At 39.3% G+C, this 24,191-nt stretch overlaps 1 protein-coding gene across 1 annotated transcript in view; it reads left to right on the forward strand.

Annotated features, from left to right (window-relative positions):
- wnt6b (wingless-type MMTV integration site family, member 6b) overlaps positions 1-19,551 on the forward strand; it is a 31,488-nt gene extending 11,937 nt beyond the window's left edge. Inside the window, exons 2-4 of the mRNA XM_059343362.1 lie at positions 1,567-1,787; positions 12,845-13,149; positions 14,463-19,551. Of these exons, the coding sequence (XP_059199345.1) occupies positions 1,567-1,787; positions 12,845-13,149; positions 14,463-14,924 (988 nt within the window). The 3' untranslated portion in view covers positions 14,925-19,551. The remainder of the gene's footprint in view (positions 1-1,566; positions 1,788-12,844; positions 13,150-14,462) is intronic.
- The last annotated feature ends 4,640 nt before the right edge of the window (positions 19,552-24,191 follow it).

Below are 24,191 nucleotides of genomic sequence, written 5' to 3' on the forward strand. Positions count from 1 at the left end.
TCTTCAGACAAGTTGAATTATTAAAATGGATTACAAGAAACCGTGACTGTAATCCACGCTCTCTGCCATTATCACATGGTGGATAACAGTATTTGGGCAGTTTGCCTCTAGATCTTCCTTTCCATGATGTTATTGGCTGAGAGGCTGACATAAGATTGCCTGTGAATGCTGTTTCCAGTCAATCATGTGTTGACATGTTAGTCTGTCATATAAATAGCTTTATTAAAACAAAAAATGGATCAGTTTTCAAAAACTGACACCGAGTGTGCAAGGATGAATTTGCACGCATGTGTATGTGCGTCTCGTTCAGTATCAGACCGCCAGGAGAGGGGATTGGCGAGAGTGTTTGTTCTGCTTCTTAAAACAAACTCTTGAAGCAGATGAATGATATCAGGCAGTGCGATTAACAGGGACAAGGCTGAATGAAAAGCTATGAGGTAGTCTTTTGCTCCCTCTCGCTCTTTAGCTCTCCCTCTCCTTGTCATGCATACCCTCCTGACTCCTATTTCATGGTAAAACTTCAAGTTATGGATCACATCTGCTGAGATTCAGTGACTTAAAGTCAATGTGGAGAAGAGTTAGGAGAGAGTAAATGAAAGGGGGGATGTGAACAGGAATTGAGTATATATAACAGCATGGAGGGGATGAGTGGGGGACAGCTAAGGCAAGGAGAGGAGGAGAAGAATGGAAATAAAGCCATCTCATAAAGCCACTTTCCTGTTATGCCACTGAAGTGGCCACAGACGCTGGCAGCGCTTCTAAGTGGCAGAGCCAAACTCCTCTTTCCCATTAGGAGTTAGAATAAACTATTTATCTTTATTATATACACTCATCTGTCAAAGCTATTGAGGAGGTCCAGGGTCCATATCCATCAAACACAAGAGTATGTATATATATTTTAATGTTTTAAATATTTGCACTACATAAGGCTCGCTTGATTTACACATTTAAACATTCATTTTTTGTGCTCTTTTTAGTAATATAATATGTACATTTCTCATTTAGATGGGTTTAATCCGCGAATTGTTTTAGCAGCTCTGATTTGAGGGATATGTGTGGTTTAAGCGGTGAAGGTCTTAACTGCTTGAAAAATCTCCAGGGAGGGTGTATCATCAGGAAATCTAGAAAGTCTGCCTTCTGGTTTACCAAAATCAACTTAGCATTAAGATCAACTGTAAATGACTTGTCAGTTAAGAGACTTCCAACTGTTTCACTTCCAACTTTGTGAGGACCACACAGCTTTCCCCAAGTGCAGTCCAAAAGCAAAATACAGACTTGTGAATGTGACGTCAGAGCTAGGATGCCTCTGGGAACCTCGGTGCTCTGTTGTCTCCCACGTGCCTATTCAAGAAGCACATTGTCGCCACAGCTGAGAAGTGGTGGGTTGAGTTGGCAAGCTTTGCAGCCACAGAAAGAACTAAGCTTGCATTTGGTTTGTGGCTGCTGATGAGTGCAGTCACGTTGTTGACTGTGTGATAAAGTTAACAGGTGTTAGTCACCAAAACGAAAGGTGGGAGCTTTCTATTGTTATCATGTTTCTCTATAACAATGTTTTATCTTTTCCAGGGCGGTGGGCAGTCCGCTGGTGATGGACCCCAACAGCATTTGTAGGAAGGCGAAGCGTCTGGCGGGGAAGCAGGCTGAGCTGTGTCAGACTCAGCCAGAGATAGTCAGTGAGGTGGCCAAAGGAGCCAGACTGGGCGTCAGGGAGTGCCAGTACCAGTTCAGGTACCGCCGGTGGAACTGCACCAGCCACAACAAGTACTTTGGCAAAATACTGCAGCAAGGTGAGTGAGGGAGGAATGTGTTTTGCTTGTTTATAATTACCTTTGTGTCTCACTTTTTCCCCTGTCTTTACCCCTATAATCTGTATGGAGTGCCATTTATACCTCCTCAAAACGCAGCTAAAAAGCAGTTCAACCATTCAGGAAATACGCTTGTTTGCTTCTTGCCAATGTGGAAGTGAACTAAACCTGCATTCTTTTGAATGAGCAGCAGGGGGTGACTCCACTGGTTGCAAAAAGGAGTTTGATTGTAAAAGAAAATGGAAAATGACCCTACTTATCACATGAATTATTACCCAAATAAACATTTCATTATAAGTTTATGGTATCAGCTGATAGTTTCAAGTCTTCTTCAGTACAACATGATGTTTATTTTGTAAAAAATGGTCCCATTTAGAGTAAATAGATGATAAAACAGGCAATGATTTAGGGTGTGGCTACCTTCTGTAGTGGTATTAGGAATTTTTATACTCAAGAAAGTTAATATAAAGACCGACAAAGTCCATGGAAGTAAGAGGTTGGGATGGATGGATGGGTCAAAAAAACAAGACTTTCATCCAGCGGTCCGGTATTCATGCTGGCTATGCAATGAAAAGTCAATGTTGACTTATTTTATGTTAACTGTTGGTTTTGTTACATTTAGTGACATTGCTAAGTTTCATGATGTACACTTAAATAACAACATAACAGTGTATTTTCCTTCCGAACTAAGTAGTTCTGTTGCCAAGTAGTTAACATAACCAAGTTGTTAATTCACGATTTAACTGTTTAACTATGTCACTTTGCCATAATTTCATATTCAGATATGCATGTGATTTTGAGAGCCATCGGCAAACAACTTATTTTTCAGTTGTCGTTTCAGTATGAGGACGTGTTGGTTAAAAATAAAGACAAGTGACCCCTGACCTAGACTTATGCTGGGAAGTTCCCATAATCATCTTTGTGGCTGTCTCCGTTAGCCCTTCCAAAAGCCTTTCACAGAGTTTTTATAAAACACATTAAAAAATATTGTCATGTCCCATTTTTCAGCCGTGAGTACCTTAGGATCTGAACCCAGGCCCTCACCACCGCAGCTGACGGCCTTACGTCAACTTGAGGTCAGATCCCTGTCTCATGGCACTCCAACAGACAAGGGCAGCTGTTGTATCTCAGACCAGACGTATTCACACTTGACTGACTCTCCTATTCATCAGATTGGGCACGCATGAATTGATCATCTAAAATTGCCCTTTTCTCTTAACATCTCTCTTAAGATCTCTTAACATCTTCCTCCAGCTCTTTGAAGTCTGTAATATAACTGATGTTGGGTCACCGCTGGGTCCTCTCCAATTACTGTGTTGGTTTTTCTCTTGTATGATTAGATTCATAGAGAGTTGCCTGTCTTTTCTTTGACTGGCACTACAGAGAGCCTTTATCTCTGTGTTTAGTCAACAAACAGGGAATAACTGAGATTAATATACAACAAACAAGAGTGTAAAGCATGTTATTAAACCCATTTTGGGTCTCATTGCTAGAAGATGTGCACACTGAAGTTTCATGCTTGCCTGTCATTAACATCTCAAGGCAGTGTCACATGACATTTTAATTATTTCCATGCGGTAATACAACAGTTTATACTGAATTGTTATTTTCAACTCTTCCCATTTTGGAAAACCTGTGATTACTTCTTGGCCCATAGTCAGTACTATCAAAGTTCCCTTCAGAAAGTAGAATACTCTTGAAACTTTTGACTGTGTTATAAACATAACATTTTGCTGTACTGGGAAGAAAATGTTGACATTTTCAAACGAAATTTAAAATAACGAAACTGTCAAAAAATAGTTTTACCCGTCCTTTGAACTTTGAACTGCTACAGTAAGTCTATACCTTAGCAGAAGAAGTCCAAAAATCTGTGCCCAAACCACAAACAACCTGGAAATGTACTTGCCTGGAATCACACCAGACCTGTCTATTATTTGAAAGCTTTAGCCGCTGATTGTTAAATTACAAGTTGTTGAAACAAAACTGTAGCCTTCTCCCTTACATCAGGACGTGATGTTAAAATCAACCCCAAGTTGAACAGAAAGTGTCATCTATAGGGCTCAGAATTTGTAAAATGTATGTTACTTACCTCAGAAAACTGAGCAGCAACCCCTTGGAGTGTTTGTTAGTCCAACCAAACGCTGAACAAGACATGTTTACTGAACAAAACGTTCAAATAAACTGTCATTAAGTGAAAATACAGTGATAGGGTCAAAGTTATGAGACCAAATCGATAAACGTCCTCTTTTCTATCTATATAACGTTATATATAACTTTATTGACACGTTGCCGTGGATACGCATTGTTCTGCTTCTCTCCTGATGACGTCTCGCCTTGTTAGTGACCTGTCAATCAAAGGTAGCCACGCCTCAAATCATGCGATTCTTTATCTTCTATTTTCTTCTAAATAGGGCTTGAAGATGATTTTTTTACTAGCAATTGAGACCATAGTGTTGTCCTGAAATTTTTTTCTGAGGTAATAAATCAAGTGAGAAGTTTTCAAATTTTGCACTGAAATGAATGGGCAGATTTTTTTTGCAGCCAAACTTAGCACCCCCTACTGGAATTTTCGGTGGATTGCAGGCTTAAAGCACTTCCTGGTTGGCCTCCATGCTCAGACACGGAGATTGCCGCCTTTTCTGAACACTGCAGATATTTAACTTAGTTGTGCTGCATGTTTCAGTCAGGAAGCTGATATCTGCATACATTAACATAACCTACAATATTTCTTAGGTTTAGAAGAGATGTTGATGCCCAAATTTTTTTTTAGGTTCTTGATAAGATCTTCCGCCACTCAAAATGCATAAATGACTCTTTCTTGAAAGCCTCCTCTCTCTAAACCATACAAGGTATATTTTCACTCAAAAACCATCCTGGATGATTCATCTTAAAAGTGACACCCCACATTAAAGGACACCAGCCACCAGCTGCCTCAGATAATCATAAAAGGTTACATTATTTGTCAGTAACTCATACAGCTGAACCTGACTCTACGGTGTTAAAAGCATGTTTTTTCTCTCTTATCTCATTTGACACTGGAGGTGTTGCCAGTGTTTCTGACAGGAAAAGAAAAAGGGAGAAAAAAAGAATGAAGACAAGATAGATTGCGACAGAGAGGAAGAGAGGGAAAAGGGGACAAGAATCTACCAGCAGAAGTCAGACTTGCAATTAATCATAAATTCCTTCCTGTCTATAAGGGAGGCCAAAGTGCTCCTCTGTTTTGAAGACTTTGTCCTCAATTACCTGGATCTGCTCTTAATGGCTGTTTATCATGAACTGGTAGCAGTAAATGTCAAAACAAAAGTGCCTTTATATTTAATGCTCACTCTCTTTAAGTGGTTTACTTAACCTCATTGACCTCTACTTAGATGTTACGTGATAATAGACTCAAATTATTTTTGATGACATGAGACAAGAAATCAGACAATACCAGTGGAATCAATGCAGGGGTTCACATCGTGCTTTTTTGCCTGTTTCTTCAAAAATAAAAAATAAAAAGGGCTTTAAATGTAGCTGGGTCTTCCTTTCATCCTGGATTGCTTGTCTTATTTAACTGTAGAATATGACACTCTCAACCACTGTTTGTATCACTGTGAACAATGATGATAATATTTTTGACTAAAACAAGTTTTATGTCATCAGTCCGTAATGTGAGTTTCACACAATTTTTCATCTTGCATCTGGTGCCCCAAAATTTATTTAAATTTTTATGTGTTCAAATGCATGTTATAAAAATGGTTTTAGTAAAAACCTTGTAGAAAAACCTCATAATTAATTTCATTACCATATAGTGTAAATGCTGGTTTAAATCATAGACATAGTTTCTGTGACATCACCCTTAGGTTTCAAAAGAGCTTATGTGAAGCTGTTAATTATGCAATGGCAGTAAAGATAGTGAAAAAAAACTGTTATTCATACCAGGCTGTGAACATGTTTATTTCTGCTGTAAAGATGGGCTTTTTAACATGGGTGTCTATGGGGATTGACTCCCTTTTGGACACAGCCTCAAGTGGCCATTCGATGAACTGCAGTTTCTGGGACTTCAGCATTGAAGTTGAAGTTTGCTGATTAGTTTAGGTATATGGTGATGATGATGTGTGTGCAACCTCGGTTGCCTTTGTGGACTGGATTTTTGGAATATTTCATTGTGTGTTTATGTTAGGGTTATAACTGTACAGTGAAAACAAAGCCTCAGGGTGTTTGGGAGGACAACCAAGTTGGATGAAACATCCCTTTTTGCTTCCCACCATGCAAAAATATCTCCAGGCTATCTTCACCGACAATTCAAACACAAACCTTGCAGCACTAGTGTGGTATGTTCTTTAGCTAACCTTCACCAGACATGAGTTGTGTTTTGTAACATGGTGCAAATTTCTACTTTTTGACTTTGCATGAAGCCACTTGAAAAAAAGCTGAGGGAGAGGTGTGTGTGTGTGTGTGTGTGTGTTTGATGTCTGCTTTTTATCTGACCTGTAGGTCATCATATATGTAACTGTGTTCAGCCGCCCAGGCACCTTGTAACTGACTGACTCCTATTGTCAACTGCACTGGCATTATTTATGTCCATTGTGCAAGAACCCTTGTACTTTCTTTTTTATGTGGGCATGAATAAATATTGTTGCAATAAATATGTGTGTGTGTGTGTGTGCGTGTGTGTGTGTGTGCGTGTGTGTGTGTGTGTGTGTGTGTTCGTGTGTTTGTATAATAGGGGTTTAAGTTGATTTCACAACATTACTGAAACACTGCCATCTCACACCTTTATTCCAACAAGTTTGAATGAAAGAACATGTCGACACTAGGATGACAACCTATTTTGCATTGGAATTGAAATGTTTTCTCCCCTGGACACGAACCTTTCACGTACATTCAGCCTCAAACCAAGGCCAAATTTCTGGTTTCTCATCATTAATCGGTACTTATTATCCTTTTTTCTTTGATCTCTGCTGTGTTTAAATAACATACAGACCCTGGAGCAGTGCTGCCTGGCAGTGTGAGACAGCCAGCATACAGTGATGCTGGTAATCACATAAGGGATATTGCGGCTCTTTGAAAGCCATTATAGATCGTGCAGAGCGTGTGTGTGGAGTATTGTACTGCTGTAAAATAAAGAAGGGCTCTTGCTTTGGGCTGTACAGTGGCTGCAAAGTAATTAAACCAGTCCTCATGAACATGTCAAACAATTTCTCATTAATGATTTTCACAGGTAGACACACAAGTATAGACATGTTTACACTTCGACACACAGTGTTTTGTTTCTTGTATTTCATTGGTATCAAAAGTAAGTAAGTGTATCCACTGTACTGTACAATATGACCCCCAAACCTGACAGTGAAAACATTTGAAGGTTTGACTTATGTGACGTATCATTTTAAGCAAAAATGAAGCAAGTACACACAGAGAGTCATTCATAAATTAATAAAGTGATAAATGTCAGGCTGTTGTGACTACCAGTGAAGTGTTTTGGCATCATTGAGTAAGGCTGCTGCAATGTGTTGGGTTTCTACACCTGCACATAGTTTCTTTTCTGGCCTACTTAGTAATAATCCCATTTGTCTTCAGGTGTTCTAACCAATAATGTATTTACCAAATATGTGCGTTCATGCTGGGGTGGCACAGTGCTCAGGAGCTGTGGGTAGCTTTGCAGGGAGAAGTTGATGTCCTGACAGCTTTCCTTTTTAAAAATATGTTGTTTGTCCGCACAAGTGTTTCTGGTCTAACCCCCTCTACTGGCAAGACAATATAATTTGTCTTTGTTTTCCAAAACAATTGCAAATCACTGTTGTAGATTAATACTTACTGATGTAATATTTTATTATGTGATAATGCTATAGTTAAGGTTTGGCTAGGTTTAGGCACAAAACAACTCTATTAGGTGTAGCGAGAACACAGCAGGGTATTGGTACTTGATACCATCAAGGTATGGAACCGTCAAGGTATCAAGCGAAATAACCCAATGCCAAATAATATTAAATATTATCTGGTTAAATGAGACATGCATTTATACTCCCCTTATGATTACAATAATAAACATGGTTATGGTTAGGGAACAATTGTTGCAATGCAACCATCCCAACTATTGTTCCCTACTGACCGTTAGGAACTGATTACAGCAATCCATGTTTGAGTCTTTCTACGCGGACTTTGTCACTCTATAATGATGTCACTTGACATCCTAATTATCACAACTGACCATGTTATAAAATTGGCCCACACCTGTTTAAGGTTGGCTCTCACTAGTTTTTCTTGTACTGTACATTTATGATTGTTTGGTTGTACTTTTTGTCTAATAGCTTACTTAGCTCATATAGTTGTGTCTTTACATTTACAGATAAGCTCTTGCCTAATATGACAGCTTATCTAATTTGATGATGCCCACAGTCAGCCTCAGACAATTTCTCTGAGACTTTCTGTCAGACTCGATGCTGCAGGATGCACTGCAGTCTACTAGTCCTCACTGCATGCTCTAATCTTTGTCCATTTTGTGCTTTAATCAAAAGCACCTGATGTGACCACCAGTTGCTGTAGGCGCCACCAAATACACTAAAACAGATGATCCTCAGAGTTAACACCTTTTCTATAAGAAAATAAATATATTTAATCATGCTTAGTTGGACTGTGACATGATTTTATTTTGGAAGTACTATCAGCTTTCACATCTTGTGCCTAAAAGTCAGAGTATTAAAAGAATATGTGCTAATTCCTGCAGAAGGGCCTTCTGGAATTAGAAGCAGACGTAGACAGGCCCAGACACCCGCCGTGGCAGAGAATTTGTTTGGAATTCATGTCTCCGAGGAAAATATGAAACAGGGTGCCTCAAATCATCCGAATTTTGATAGCTTCTTTTAGGGATAACAATACTCTTCTCTCTTTATTCTATAAAAAACTGTGTTGTCCCTCTCTGTTTGTCCACTTTTAGTTGGATGGTATATTGCTTCAGGTTACTGGCACTTTTTTCAATAAACCAAAATAACAGTTTCAGTGACAAGTAGGCCAAGTATGTTTTTGCTTGAATTAAGCATCTGTCAACATGACATGGTCCTCGTGCAGATTCCCTGTACTAAATGTAGTGTTCATCAGTGCATCTGAGGACGTATGAGGGCTCCCAGCTTGTTTGGACACAGCTCATGTTGCTATCAACATATTGTACTTATAGACCTTTTACAAAGCAGACATTTTTTACATGTAGGCAAAGCACAGGTGAAATTAAAAATGGCTCAGTTCTGCACCATACCAGGTCATCAATCATTAATGTTATTAAATTCACCTGTGCTTTTCAAACAATGACAAGTCAAAAGTCTGCTGGGAAAAATGCCTGAATTGAGTTGTGTGCTGATGTTCCAGACATGCGTCTCTAAGTAAATCTCAAGAGGTTTTGGAGATGACACATCTTGATTTGAGTATGTTGCTGCTCCTGGAAATCTCAGCCATATTCTGCTGAACAGCAGGAACAGCAAGGTGTGGTCTCAACTGAGCTGCAAGGACAGAACACATGCACACACACAGAGTTGCAGAAATGCTCTAGATGCGCCACAATAAATGCTTTAAACCTCTATAAAACAATACATTTCACACACATGCACACTAATGCACATGCACTCAAACTTCCATGAATTTGCCTGCATTGAGACATCTCTGGGTGTTGGGGTGTACAGCTGGTAATGATATCACGGCGTGCTGGGGTGTGCAGGTCTCGTCGCACGCCACCCATTCTGTGTGTGTGTGTGTGTGTGTGTGTGTTACCATTCCTAATGAATCCCATTCACTGAATCATGCGATATGGAGTTGGCAGTGTTGATGGTGGTGACTGCACGCTCACCGCCTTCCAGCTCTTAGAAATAAAAGTCCTCTTAGTCCACTTAGTCTCCGCACACACATACAATGGCTTGCTAAGTGGCTATTCTTTTTCTCCCTCTCATTCTCAGACATATACTCAGTCCCAAGTTTCCCATTTATCTAGGCAGAGTTCTGCCATTGAAATCATCAATGTCCTGAACAATTCCCAATGCTTACTTGTTTCTAGGCAAAATTTACACACTCTTATTGTCAACAATTTCCATGACCAGACCAAAATTCAGCAAAACATGAATCTGTCTCTCAGTGCTGTGGCACCCAGCCCCAAGCCCATTCGCTCCTACTTAAGAAATAAATCTTGAACAGGTGACAAATATACAGTATATCTCAAGTTCGAAAAAACAAACGTTACTCAAACTAGAGTAAATAGTGCTTTTTTGGGACTATTTCCAGCAGTGGATGAATACACATTTAATCCCCTAGGGAGTATTGATGGCAGCAGGAGAGTGTGTGAAAGTGAATCAAAATAACCTACGGTGCTGTTCATCTGTTCATGCTCATCATAGCAACCAACGCAAAGCAAATTTAGAAAGAGATTACATACAAAGGCAATGCAAAGACGTCAATAGACACAAATTTGTATCAGCTGGAGTTGAAATTTTTCAACTCAAGTGAAAATTCATGTGACACAGTGCCAGGGTTGAGAGTTAGAGGGTAGAGTTTTCCTGCATAGAATAGCCCTGATCAACCTAAAGTCCATTAAAAAAACAAACAGAAGAGTCTTTTTACAAAGCAGCTGGGGAAAATTTGCTTTGTTATTTGGTATGAGAGCAGCTCAATGATACCCCAACGTGAACCTGGTTCTTTTGCTGGGCTGGAGCTGGTTTGTAGTTGGTTCAACTTGTGAACTGGCTCAGAACCTGTTTGTTTTTCCACAGCGCCAAGTCATTACTGCTTACACTGTATACGTCTCCGCTCTCTTAGCAGGTATAATAACAACAAGTGGTTTGTGGTTAAAGACCAGTAAAGAGTCTGTGTCAAAAAGCAAAGAACTGGTTCAAGATTAGGCACCGGCTCTGAACCGGCCCTGGAACTGCCTTGGTCCTAAAGGGGTATGAAGGAACCACAGCTCTGTGGCACCTGTCAATAAGATATATCAGGCTATATCTGGCTATATCTGGCTCCTTGTTAGTAGCATCAGTTTCAGTTGAGGGTCTTTTTCAAGAATTTGCTTCCAATAATAAAAAATCTACAATATTGCCAGCTTTATTCTTTGCTATATCTATTACTAATTTGTTCCTAAGCAATGTTTAATCTAATCCCAGTGATTGAACACAGAGGTTTAAAATTATTTGAATAATCTGGAAGGTTTCAGATAGTCGCTTTGTCCTGGATCAACTTTCATAAAGATCTCCCATCAAAGAAAGGCTTTCATGACTAGTGCTTTACCATTGAAAAGAAAATGAAAGTCACTGGGCAAAGAGGACAAAGAATGGCCAAGATATTTATGATGAAGCATTCTCTTATTTGAGCCCAGTAGGCTTCTGAGATTCTCTCATAGTTGCAATAACCGAGGATAAAGATGTGTTGAGCCGAGGGTGAGAACGATGCTGAAGCCACCGGCGAGGACAGACGATCAATTTGCAGTTGTGGTTGGACATGCCTTCAGCCAGGAGTGTTAAGCTCTGCACTCGAAATAAACCAGCAGCTGCGGTGTGTATGAGTGTGCATGAGAGAGGGTGAAATAGCCGTCCTCTCAGCACCACAAATCCAGTGACGCTTGAGATTGTAGTAATGGACCAGGATTGAGAGAAAGGTGCTTTTATCCTGTTCCATATAGCTGCAATATTGACTGACTGGATGAAGAGACAGATGTCTGGATAAATGGATAGATGGATGGAAACTAGCCATTGTCACTTTGAGTGCTCTGTCTTTTCCCCAGTTGTTATCCTGTGATGGATAGTAGGAGTATTATCAACAGATGCCTGAATGTGGTGTGGTGTAATGTGTAAGTATTACTCAATCTGCCGCTGTAGCTGGCTCAGTTTAAACACCACATAGAGTGATGACGGTATCATATCGACGGTATCATATCAAATGAGAAAACAAATGAGAAAACTATCTTGTCAGGAAGGGAGGGAAAGAGGAAAAGCAAAGGAAAAACTGAAATGGCCATTTTCAAAGCAGCACCTTGACCTTTTTTTATTTTATTTATTAATTTCTTCTTTTCGAACCAAAAAATAAACATATAACAACGTAGGCTAGATGCATATATACATACACGTACTCACATAGACACCATTTACAGATGTACATATAAACATATAGACATTTACGCACACAACAACCAATCGACTTAATATTCAATATGCTTTTCCTTATATTATTTTGGTCCGAATTTTTTTTTTGAATTTATATGAATGAAAATGGGTTCTATGGGTAACCACAAGTCTCCCCCTTACAGACATGCCCAGTTTATTCCCACCCCATGCAGTTTTTGCTCACACAGTATAAATGTGTTGTTTCTGCGGATTGTATTTGAATATTTCTACATACTTGGGTCCCTAAACAGTTTTGGAATTGCACAAACTGAGTATGACTGAAAAGCTGAGACTGGATGAGACTAGAGTGGACTTCATGAACCCAATGGTATTAATGTGTAATGATGGTAACGAAAACCTCCTGGAACTTTACAACCACAAACTAGAGACCTACTCTATAGAGCATTCAGAGGATATATGGCTATCCTAGGTGTACTGACAATTAGCAGATTTCTCAGTAATTTACAGAAATGACTCACTGTCCCACTGCTGAAAACTGTTATTCATGCAGAAATGCTCTAAATGTCAGTTTAGTTTTTGATACCAAATATCAGTGTTCCTCTAGGTCTTTGTGTCCTTGTGTGTTTTTTTAAATCAATTCTTGAATGATAAATATGTGTGTGTGTGTGTGTGTGTGTGTGTGTGTGTGTTGGTGTGTGTGTGTGTGTGTGCAAAAAATTGCTGAAACAACTAAAAGACAATTAATTAATCAAATATTTTTTCTGATTTATGAGTAGAAAAACTGAGTTGCAGCCCAGCAAATCATCATTGTATGATGATGTGCCTGTCTACATTCTGATTGTGAATTATTCTTAAACTTTCTATTTCTCTATATGTCCACAAATATCAGTGTATCCTGCATTGTAGAAACCAATCAAACTTCAATCAAGTTAAAACACCTTCTTTTGCTTTACCCTTGTATCGTAGATATTCGGGAAACAGCGTTTGTTTATGCCATCACAGCAGCCGGAGTGACCCACGCCGTGACCCAGGCCTGCAGTATGGGAGACCTCCTGCTGTGTGGCTGTGAAGCAACCAGGAACAGAGCACCTCCAAGGCCGTCTTCATCCTCCACCTCCGGGGATGGAGTCAAGTGGGAGTGGGGGGGCTGCGGAGATGATGTGGAGTTTGGTTATGAAAAGTCGAAACAGTTTATGGATGCGAAGAGGAAAAGGGGCAAGAGTGACATCAGGACGCTCATTGACCTGCACAACAATGAGGCTGGGCGGCTGGTAAGAAATACTTTAAGAATTAATACCTCAGTAAGTCTGTGCAGTTTCTGTTTCATTCTGAATGGGTATAGTTAAAATATTGATTGCGTAATGTGTAAAATAAATATATATATATATATATATATATATATATATATTAGCTGCTACTGTGCTTTATGAATCAGAGGTCTGATATTTCACCCAAAGGTTTTAGCAGCTAAAGGTGTTGCTTGTCCTGTGGAATGTTCCATCATTCCACGAACATGCAAAAGAGAAAGACATTGCCTCTAGCCATATTTGTGTAGCGTGGTAAGCTGATATTCTAACAAGAATCAGGTTTCTGAAACACAAAAACAAGAGCGTGCCACGATTTTGTTTTCAAGCCTCCGAGGCAGGTAGCGTCTAACGTTTCCGCAGCCCTTGTAGAACTTTAAAGTTCCCCTTTGTTGCCCGTATAAACGCAGGGTGAGGTACGGCCTCGACAAGTCAATGTGCTAACGAAATAGTGGAGATAAAATAGCGACTTTTGAGAGTAGTTAATTACCTTCATTTGAAATATAGCTCCGTAAATCTTACAGATCACATTTGCTTTTAGCTGTCGGTGTTTCGTCTCAACACACAGAGTTACAAAGTTCACTATAGTTGGGGTCAAAGGCAGGTAGAGAGGAGAGGGGAGGATTTTGGGATATAGTCCAATTGTAGCATTAGTGAACAAACCATTTGAACAAAAGAGAAGACCTGCACACAAATGCCCAGAGGTTGAGAAATAAGCATGCAGTGATGCGTGCAAATGACTGTTTATGTGCATGCATGCGTGTGTACTTGTATACACATTTTGCAAGTATGTGTGTGTCTATGTGTGTGTGTGTGTGTGTGTGTGTGTGTCTGAACGGGCAGGTGTGTGTGTGTGTGTGTGTGTGTGTGATGGGTTAATTATGTGCAGTATAAGTGAATGATCTGTTGTCAAGGCTTGTTAGATGTAGGAAGGCCAGAGGCAACATGGAGGGAGAGGGGGGTTGGGGAGTTAAATTCCTTCTGAATAGCGTCTGCTTTTATCTTACCTATCTATCAGTGTGTGTTTGTGCGCGTGTGTGATCCAGTGGCTTTGTCTGTAGTATATCATGACACAATAATAAATTACTTCTTTAGAGAACTTGTCATTTGTCAAAAATAGTAGTCCTTCATCACTTCAGGGTACAAGTTTACATTTTTTTTGTCCCTGTTTTTCTGTTTGATCTACCTTCTATCTTTCTCCATATTTATCACCCATGTGCCCTTTTTCACGTCTCTGCTAACCCGAAACCCACCCACTCCTCCATGTTTTACCTTCCCAGGCGGTGAAGCTCTACATGCGGACAGAATGCAAGTGCCACGGCCTGTCGGGCTCGTGCACCTTGCGTACATGCTGGAAAAAGATGCCTCATTTCCGCGAGGTGGGCGACCGTCTGCTGCAACGCTTCAACGGTGCTTCCAAGGTTATGGGCGGCAATGACGGCAAGACCCTGATCCCCGTGGGCCAGAACATAAAGCCACCGGATAAGCAGGATCTGATCTATTCTGACGAATCGCCCGATTTCTGCCTTGCAAATCGGAAAACTGGTTCACTGGGGACACGGGGGCGCATGTGCAACAGCACAGCCATGGACATCAGCGGATGTGACCTGCTGTGCTGCGAGCGCGGCTACCGGGAGGAAACAGTGGTGTTAGAGGAGAACTGTCTTTGTCGGTTCCACTGGTGCTGCGTGGTCCAGTGCAAGAAATGCTTGGTCCGAAAAGAGCTTAGTCTCTGTCACTGATGAATTGAGGAACTGAGGTTGACAGCAGTCAGTATGACTTGGTTAATTACTTCTCTTACCTGTTGAGGATTTTTGCTTTAGTTTGGCTAGTGTGAAAGAAGGATAACGTTCTGACTTGTATGGTAATCCTTTTGTTTCAGTTGTTGCACCACCCACATTCAGATAATGCCCCAAAGATGATAATTTCAGATATGTGATCTCAGATTGGTTTGGTGCTGGCCAAAGATTTAAAAGGTGCAGAAAGTAACAGCAACCACATGGAAACAATAGCAAGGGGCACTCTTAGAAATCATATTGAAAGAATAGAGAATAGAAAAATGTTTCTTTCTGAACTACCTATTTTTCTTTTTAATAGTAAAAGGACCAAAGAATGTGATTATTTGTTATTTCCCATCTCAATGAAAGAGGATGAGTGTCACTTCCACTACCAGTTCAACAGCAGAGCTTGATGCTGACTGCCATCCAAAACCAAATAGTTTCAGACTTCACCTTGTGCTGATACAACCCATTTGATTATGGAATTTCCATAACTGACCATTTGCTAAGCCCCATCCCCTTTAATTATTTCATGTTGCTACACCTTTCCAGCTTCCCAATTTTCCAATTCGTAGTGATTTATGAAACAGTCTGACTTTGATTTTACAGGTAGACCAATTGAAATTGAAAGTGAAATTACAGGAGACACTGTCAGTTTTTATTAGTTAGCTAACTTGTTACGCTAATGAGCTGGTTGGTCGTGCAGTTCCCTGACTGACTTGTTTTAAAACAGGAATACTTAGCATTTAGGTAAATAAATGCTCCTTGGCCTTGAACGTATCTGCCTTAAGTTACTATTGTAGGCAGAAACTAGTTGCAGCCACCATTAGAACAATCTATTGTTTATACTTTTACTCGTCTTCTATGTTTCATAAAGGCAGAAAGAAAAAACAGAAAAAAACACCCTACAAACTCTTTTTATGCCAAACATCACTGCTACTGCAATCTTGGAACCTATTGGTTATTGGTCTTACAACAACTTCTGGGGTTCCAGCGTAGCCAGAAAATATCTGGACATCAATATAACAGATATCCATCATCTATAACCAGATTGTTTCACAAATAGCCAGTTTAGCTAAGTTATCATAGCTAAGATAGGGTAAATCGTCATGACACAATAGCTGATTGGTTCTAAGAAAGCATCTCGGCAATGCGCTCTGCCTCTTTTGCTTCCCACATGGACTTTTTATCAGTTAACCAAAGCCTGCTCGAATGTGATTGGACAATCCTACTATAAACGGACAACAAATAAGACCAGATCACTTTCCAAACCACAATATGGTCCCATTTCCTACAGCTGATCATAGACATTACTCTTACTACAGCCCCATGCACGTCACTTCAGCATGTGGTGAAACCCTGAGCTTGTCAGACCTTCCATGCTCTGTTGCGGTTATTAAACTATAATTGGACTGTTTTTGTGGGAGGGGTTTAGTGAACGGTCATTTGTACAAACCTTCAACACTCTTCAGGATTCTTTATAGTATTATCTGATATTTTAAGTAAATCAGACACATTACTTCTATCTACAGTGTAGTGTAGAACCATAGAAAGATGAAGTATCTCACTATGATGCAATATCCTTAATTATCGTTCAGAATAATGATAGCTTCTTTACATTTTACCCCACATCTTTTATTATGTTGATTTTAATCTGTCTCCCAGTTACAGTAACTGTAGCCTAGCTTTTGAATACCACACATCAAAGACAAAAAGATGTTGGTCTTAACATTTCTTCTTCTGCTACTGTGTCTAAAAAATACAAAAAAAGGGAAATGGTATCACATTATCATATTTGAAGAATGCTGTCAACACCGTGTTTTGCAGGTGTGGACTTGGCCTGCCAGCAAAGACTGTTATTTATATAAAGATATGATGACAAGACTACTCACTTCCACCTCTCTCGGAAGCACTTTGGATATGATGGCTGCCATGGACTTCCTCAATTGCTTGGCAGTAAAGCCTTTTGCAGTTGTCTGTTTCTATTAAAAACAAAAGAAAGAAAAAACCTTTATTCACATGTCATTGTTTGGTATCAAGAAAATGTATATAATGTATTTTGTTTATCTGTTATGATATACAGGGCTAATGTAATAATGCACTTTGGATGTTAGCTTTTGTTTGATACTGTAATTGCATATGTGTGTGTGCGTGTTTGTGTGTTTGTTTGTGTGTGTGTGTGTGTGTGTGTGTGTGTGTGTGTGTGTGTGTGTGTGAGAGAGAAAGTTCTGAGTCTGTGTTTGTGCAGGTTGGCCAGTTATCACAGTATCCTTCAGTTGACAGTACCTTTAATATATCCTAAAGTTGCTGTCTGACGTTAAACTACATTATGTTGGTTATTAAAGCACACTGCTCTTTGACTCTCTGTCTCTGTGTGAGGCAGACAAGACGTTTCATTTGTTTCCAGAGGAAGTATGTTTCCCATAAACCTGTCATCTCATTTACACTAACGTTTTATTACCAGACAATGTACAGTAGGTATACTGAACTATAATAATACATTGCCTCCACTTGTTCTGTTATGGCTGTCTGTCTCTGAGTGTTCATGTAGGATCTGTCCTACCCCTAAGGATTCAGAATGATCTTGTTTTGATCTTACAGTTGTGTTTCGGGAAGCTATCATGATTCAGATCTGACTGTTACATTATCACTTTCAATATCTGCTGTATGTATAGACTGTATAAAACAAAGCAGACATAGCTACCATGATGTCACCCTTTGGTTTGTTTACCATTTTGAAGTCTCAAGTTTGCAATTTGTTTTTTTGGGAGCAAGTAGCCCAGCAGGGCCAGGTACCACAAAGCAAACGCAAAAATTACCAGCTAACGCTTGTACTAGCTAGCTAATTTTCCTAGCAAAGTAAATCCATAATTACAGCTACTGTGATATCAATTGGGAATTTTAATTTTGGCTAGCAAAAAAAAAACAGGCTTAAAACAAAATAGTATAGTTGCCTAAGTCATATTTGAATGTTTTCCGAAAACAAGAAAAAACTAAATTTTTAACAAGCCTGCAATTATTTTTGCTATAGGGCTAAGAAAATGTATTTACCATAAACAGTGAACAGCGGGCTCCTTATACTGTCTTAGTAGGTAACGTTATGTGAAACTCTGAAAGGGTCAAAGGTCTTAGATGAATAGCAAGTTCAAGGCTAATTAAATGTGCAATGTGGCTTTTTGGCATTGCTAAGCCCCACGACAATGACCCTGGTAGCATCCTGTTTGATTTACAAAATAATGCTGACTTGAAACTAGCATTTAAAAACTTGTAAAATGGTAATGAGGATAAGGTAATAAATCAAGACAGAAGAAGGTTATTTTTTTCTTCTACACAATTGGACTTATTTTTGCAACTAGTTGAGTTGCCCCCTGCTGGCCTTTAAAAAGAATGCAGTTTTAAGGCACTTAAGCATTGGCTTCACTTTTTTAGATCTTCAAGCTCTGTTCAGATCCTTCATACAGTTTATGACTGTTGATTAAAATAAAATTCCCACCTTGATTAGTTTTAGGATGGCTGTGATGTGGGCAGTATCTTCCAAGACCTTTACATAATTAATGTGTGTGCAGCTTTGCTCAGTAGCTTTTAGCTAGACCAGCATAATATTCATTTCAACGTGATATCCATTATTCAAAAGATACTGGTATACAGGTAAAGTACTTTTTCAGAAACAGTGGATGGAAGCAGTTATCAATACATTTAAGAAAATATAGTCACATTGTTTATGAAATTTTGCAGTCATCTCAATGACACAGTGCACGGTAGTAAAACATACAGTCATTATTAGGAAGATCACTGTTGCAGCAATCAAGCAACTGAAGCAACTGAGAGTATGTCTATGAAAAGCACACATGTACAATTGTGTTTAATATTTGACTGAGATCAAGAGCAATACCATATCATAAATATATGTACATAATATGTACATAATCCGTAATCGTGATGGCATGCTTTTCATGTTAGTTATTGTTGCTGTAACTCTGATTGTGTGAATACAAGGCGTCATCATGGTGGTAATTATGAGAAATAATGGAACTACAATCACATAATATGTTTTGGGCTGATGTTACAGTTTGTAATGTAATTTATAGCTATTACTTCTGTAACTCTCCTTTTATGGGAATGCAAGAATGACTCAAGACAAAGTCACATTAACAGTGCTGTCTGCTTTTGTCTACTTCTTTATGTGACATGAACCTAAGAACATTTCTATATCTGCCTTTGTTAAATTAAACACATTCCATGTACTCTTAGTCAATATCATTAACAGGTTTGGTGGAATACAACAGCAGGAAGGAGCATTTAAAGGCATTTTTACCAGAATGGAAAAAATGTATTACACATTTCAGTGACAGCTACATAATGCAGTCAATCTTTGACCATCTTAGGGTGTGTTTGTGTCACGACTTACCATCCAATTGTCATCAATTTAAAGACATTTTGTCAAGTTTCCTTCACATTTCGTTGTGCTCTTCATTTTTGTATTCTTCAGATATTATGTCATATCTGGATGTTATGTTGCATTTTCATTTTGCATTAAAGTACAGCGTGTGACTCACATTCAAAACACTATTCAAATAAAAAGTTAAACATTCATGTTTTCATGTATCTCTTTCCATGAGACCCTCCTTTTCATAAATGAATATTGATGCATTTTGGAGTATATCTGGACACATTCATTATTTGAACTACAATGAATGTTGACATATTCATGTGCACTTAAAATGAACTGATTGTTAATATCAAGACCCCCAGGCAAAAAGAAAAATGTTGTATAACATATTTTATCTCATAAGCTTTTTTTTGTAAGTGTAGGTGTCATTTTGAACTTTAAATATGGCTTTGAGCCCAATCCTGACGGAAGAATTCCACATTAAACCTCTCATATTAAATACCATATCTTGCAAGGACAAGCAGAACAAACCAAATATTTCAAATTGCCAGAATTAATGGAAACATTAAACATTTACAGACTAATTTAATAACATCTTATATCACTTTTTCCTTTGGGAGTTCTTCCCGACACTGTTTGAGTGTGTCATTTATTTTATGCAGGCGCAGGGTGGAATTAGGTTTTCACTTCAATGATGATTTTCACCAAACTGGATCCTTTCAGCATCTCTGCAATGATTAGATTTTGTATTGCCACTCAACAAAAAGAGGTGTTGTTTTGAGGTATTTATGCTGTAGAAATGAAAAGACAAGGAGGAAAAAAAAGTTGGCTTGTATTAGTTTGAGCTGTACAAGTTGACACAAGTTCATATTTTCCAGGAATTTCTTGCACAGTGGTGTGTAGCAGAGTCGGGCAGCAGTTATGTTTAAGAAATGGAGAGGTAGGCCAGAGAAGAGGACTATGCCATGGGGCACTCGTCTCCTCCTATCTCCCTATCTCCCTTAGTGTAGCTCCTTTGCCCTCTCCTCTCCTCTCCTCTCCTCTCCTCTCCTCCTCCTCCCTCCTACTTCTCCTCCTCTCCTCTCCTCTCCTCTCCTCTCCTCTCCTCTCCTCTCCTCTCCTCTCCTCTCCTCTCCTCTCCTCTCCTCTCCCCTCCTCTCTCCTACTTCTCCTCCTCCTCCTCCTCATTCTCCTCTCCTCTCCTCTCCTCCTCTAAGCTGTGCAGGCATTCAGTGCTGCATGGGCAAAGCCAGAGAAAATAGACAAGTGAGCAGATAGATTTATTAGAGCATTGGTATAAATACGGTTGCCTGTCGACATCTGTGCGCATGTGGCTGCATGTGTCTGTCTTTGTCAGTCACTGTGTGTGTGTGTGTGTGTGTGTGTGTGTGTGTGTGTGTGTGTGTGTGTGTGTATCCATATGTGTGTGTCCGTGGGAGTGCGCAGCCAGGTTAAATGGGTGTATTTTTCCATGTGTCCCTCTGAGAGAGAAATAGTGCCTGAGGAATGCAACATCGTCTCTATTAGAGATGAGTTTTGTCTCCACCTACAATGACTGTAAGTGCACACACGCACAAATGCAACCTCACACAAAGCATTAATGAAGGGTTGCCACTGTAAATGGATCTATAGTGTTACGCTGCAGACAGTCATTTCCCTAGATCACTCAGATAAATAGAGTCCTCCTATTTCTTATCTCCTACAGTGGAGTAGGTGGTCTGCTGCTTTTATTTACCATGCATTTCCTGTACATGTGTGTGTGTTCACTCGCTGAAGGGGAAAGCTAGAACATGCATAGGAGGGATGGGATTATATAAATATGAGAAATGACTGGGCCAGCATAGGGATATGAGCGACAAGGGAGGGAAAGTTATTAATGAATAGAGGAAAGGGGAAAGGAGGAAAAGACTGATAAAGAGGGAGAAAAAAGAGACACAGAGAGAGAACTTAGAGGTAACCCAACACTATAATGCTCCTCCATTTGCGTGAACTCCTCCAATTCTCCATCAATCTAGCAGTGAGATGTTGCTTACACAAAGGGCACATCTCGAGATCAACTCCGTGTGGGGTTTCATCTGATACCAGTGACTGTAATTATAGGAGTGGGAGAGAGAAACACACACACTTTTAATACAGACGGTGAAATGAAGCAATCTTGCTTCTTTTACTGATGAAATATGCACTAAAAGTATAATTTATCATGCTTTCGAGATAGAAACACACATTTCTCACATTTGCACACATCCGCATGAACACGCATGACCTCCACTTTGGCTCAGTGTGTTTGGGAGAGACAGTGATCTTTATGAGTTAATGCAGGCCCTGGAGGTGATGGCTCAGCTGCTGCCTAGGTTCCACAGGCCACCCAACTAGTGCTAAGAGATTTAATAGTTCATTTTGTGCACAGCATTGCATCCCCGCCTCAGGTCCCTTTACATGACATTTACCCATACAGTCCAACACATCAGGAGTCTGACTTATCATGCACGGGGTTGTTCCCTCAGTCGATAAATTGCTGTGCAGATAAAACTCAGTGAGAGTAGTTTTGCTTTAAAATATATTCTGTCAAAATCACCCTCCTTCTTGAGAAATGTGAGAAAATATGAACGCTTTCATCGAGCAACCTGTCGTCATTGCATCATACTGAAACAACACTTGCTGTCTTGAGAAAAACTCATCAGCCCACATCATTGTTGTGGGCGGATAAACATTGAGATGACCTCGCCATGAAGCTTTTACTCATCTCTTCCACCCCCCACCCCTCTAAATCTCCCTGTATTTGTTCCACACCTCTCTTCCCTCCCCTCGTCACATCTTTTTCACGATTGTGTCATTTATCAAACTCTGTATCTGTCTCCTCCCCTTTTCTCTGTTAACTCGGGTTGTGAAAACATGGCCGCCAGAGGTTGGTGGGAGACCGAGGGGGGCCTGCTGTCTGTTGTGGCTGCTTTGGCTCAGTCAGTGTCTGTTCCTGTGTGAAGACAGGGCAGGTCTCTTTCTCTTTAGGACAGAGACAATAAACATGGTTGTTTGTGCAACAACAGTCATAGAATTGGTTGATGGGAAGCAGACAACCAGCACTCTAAAGTGTGAGCACATGTGAATGGACAATTTATGATCAGTGTGCAAAGCATCTTTTTCTGCACAACACACAAACAACCACTGAGGCATCATTGGATATGACCTTTGACCCCAATGACATGTGAGCTGCTATAGTGTTTAACCCTTCTGTCATGTTGCGGGTCAAATTTACCCATTTCAAAGTTTAAAAAATTGTTAAAAGTATTTTTTCATGAAAAAAAAAATTAAAATGTAAAATAAAACTTGTAAAACATGTAAAACCATTGTATTTTATATGTATGTTTTATGTAGATCTTTCCAATGTAAATAAAAAAAGTTTTAATGCATTTTTTTAAATGAAAAACGAGTGAATTATCCTCATTGAACCTGATCTGTGAGAGGTAAAGAAAACCATTGCACTAAATACTGATTTAAATGGTTTGTAATGGGGTTATTAATGAAATATAAACAATGTTTATTGGGATTTGTTTTCAAGTAATAATGCAATCCATTGGATGACCAAAGGGAAGTAATCTGATCTAAATACTTTTGGATTACTTCAAAATTAAAGATTTAAATCTTGCACCTTATAACAAATAGATGCAGTCACAAAAAAAGGTATTTGCATAAGCTACAGGTGCACTGTTTGTTCTACAACATGTGGGATGATGTTTTTTAATCAAAGACCACGTAGAGGACTTGTAATACTTAACTCGTGCCTACTCAAAATGTTCACCATCCATTTTCAATGTAAATAAACTGGAATAAAAACTCCATTATCTATAAATCAACCTGCGAGGAGTAACTTACTTTAATATACAGTAGAACATATTCAGCATGTAGGATTGGTTGAATCAAATTTTCTTTACATAAACTGCCATCTTTAAAATAAAAAATGTAATCAAGCAATCCAACAAAGTAACTATAATCTAATTTTTTTCTCAAATATTATCCAGACTCATTATAGTTACAAATTTTATTGTAATCTGATGACATAATCTGTTACTACCCAATCCTGATAGCACTTATACAGTAATACAGGTCTAACCAATGTTTATGTCAGTGTCTTGCTGCTCCTGTTTTGCAGTTTCATGTGCTGAGATGTTATATTCATTGTGGCTCTTGAGCACTAGATGGCGTCCTTGGAGCAGAAAGTTGATTTAACCCAGTACTACACCTCGGTCCTGCTGCGGAAAACATACTGCACTGAGAGGAATGTTGGTATCATGATAAAAATTGAGTGAAACACACTATTATAAAAAATAATGGCAATAAAGCATAAACAACTTACAGATAATTAAGATCCTTCATGTGGCTTAGTTTCAACTATTCAGCCTACGTGACCATTTATGCTGAGACTTTGTGTGCTTGTGTATGTACACACTTGTACATGAGCATTAGTTTAATGCGCCCCAGAGAGAGAGAGATTTGAATTGACATTTTTATTCACACTGCTCTTCATACGGCAATTTTACTCTTAAGCAACGATAAGAGTTTGAAAATACAGTTTTGGGTCGGCTGGCACTGCTACCTGTATACCTCCCTAGTAGAATTACACACACACACATACAAACACACAACAACAACAACAACAACAACAGCATCAACAACGATTTGAGACAACAATAGCATGTAAACACGTTGTAATCATCCACAATTAGAGATACCCAGGGGTTATTGAGGCGGGAAGGAAAACAAGCTTTCAGATTGCACTGAACAAAAAGACTGAGTAAATGACTGTGTGTGTGTGTGTGTGTGTGTGTGTGTGTGTGTGTGTGTGT

This window comes from Centropristis striata, chromosome 10 (assembly GCF_030273125.1).
Source record: "Centropristis striata isolate RG_2023a ecotype Rhode Island chromosome 10, C.striata_1.0, whole genome shotgun sequence".
In the NCBI taxonomy this organism is placed as follows: domain Eukaryota; kingdom Metazoa; phylum Chordata; class Actinopteri; order Perciformes; family Serranidae; genus Centropristis; species Centropristis striata.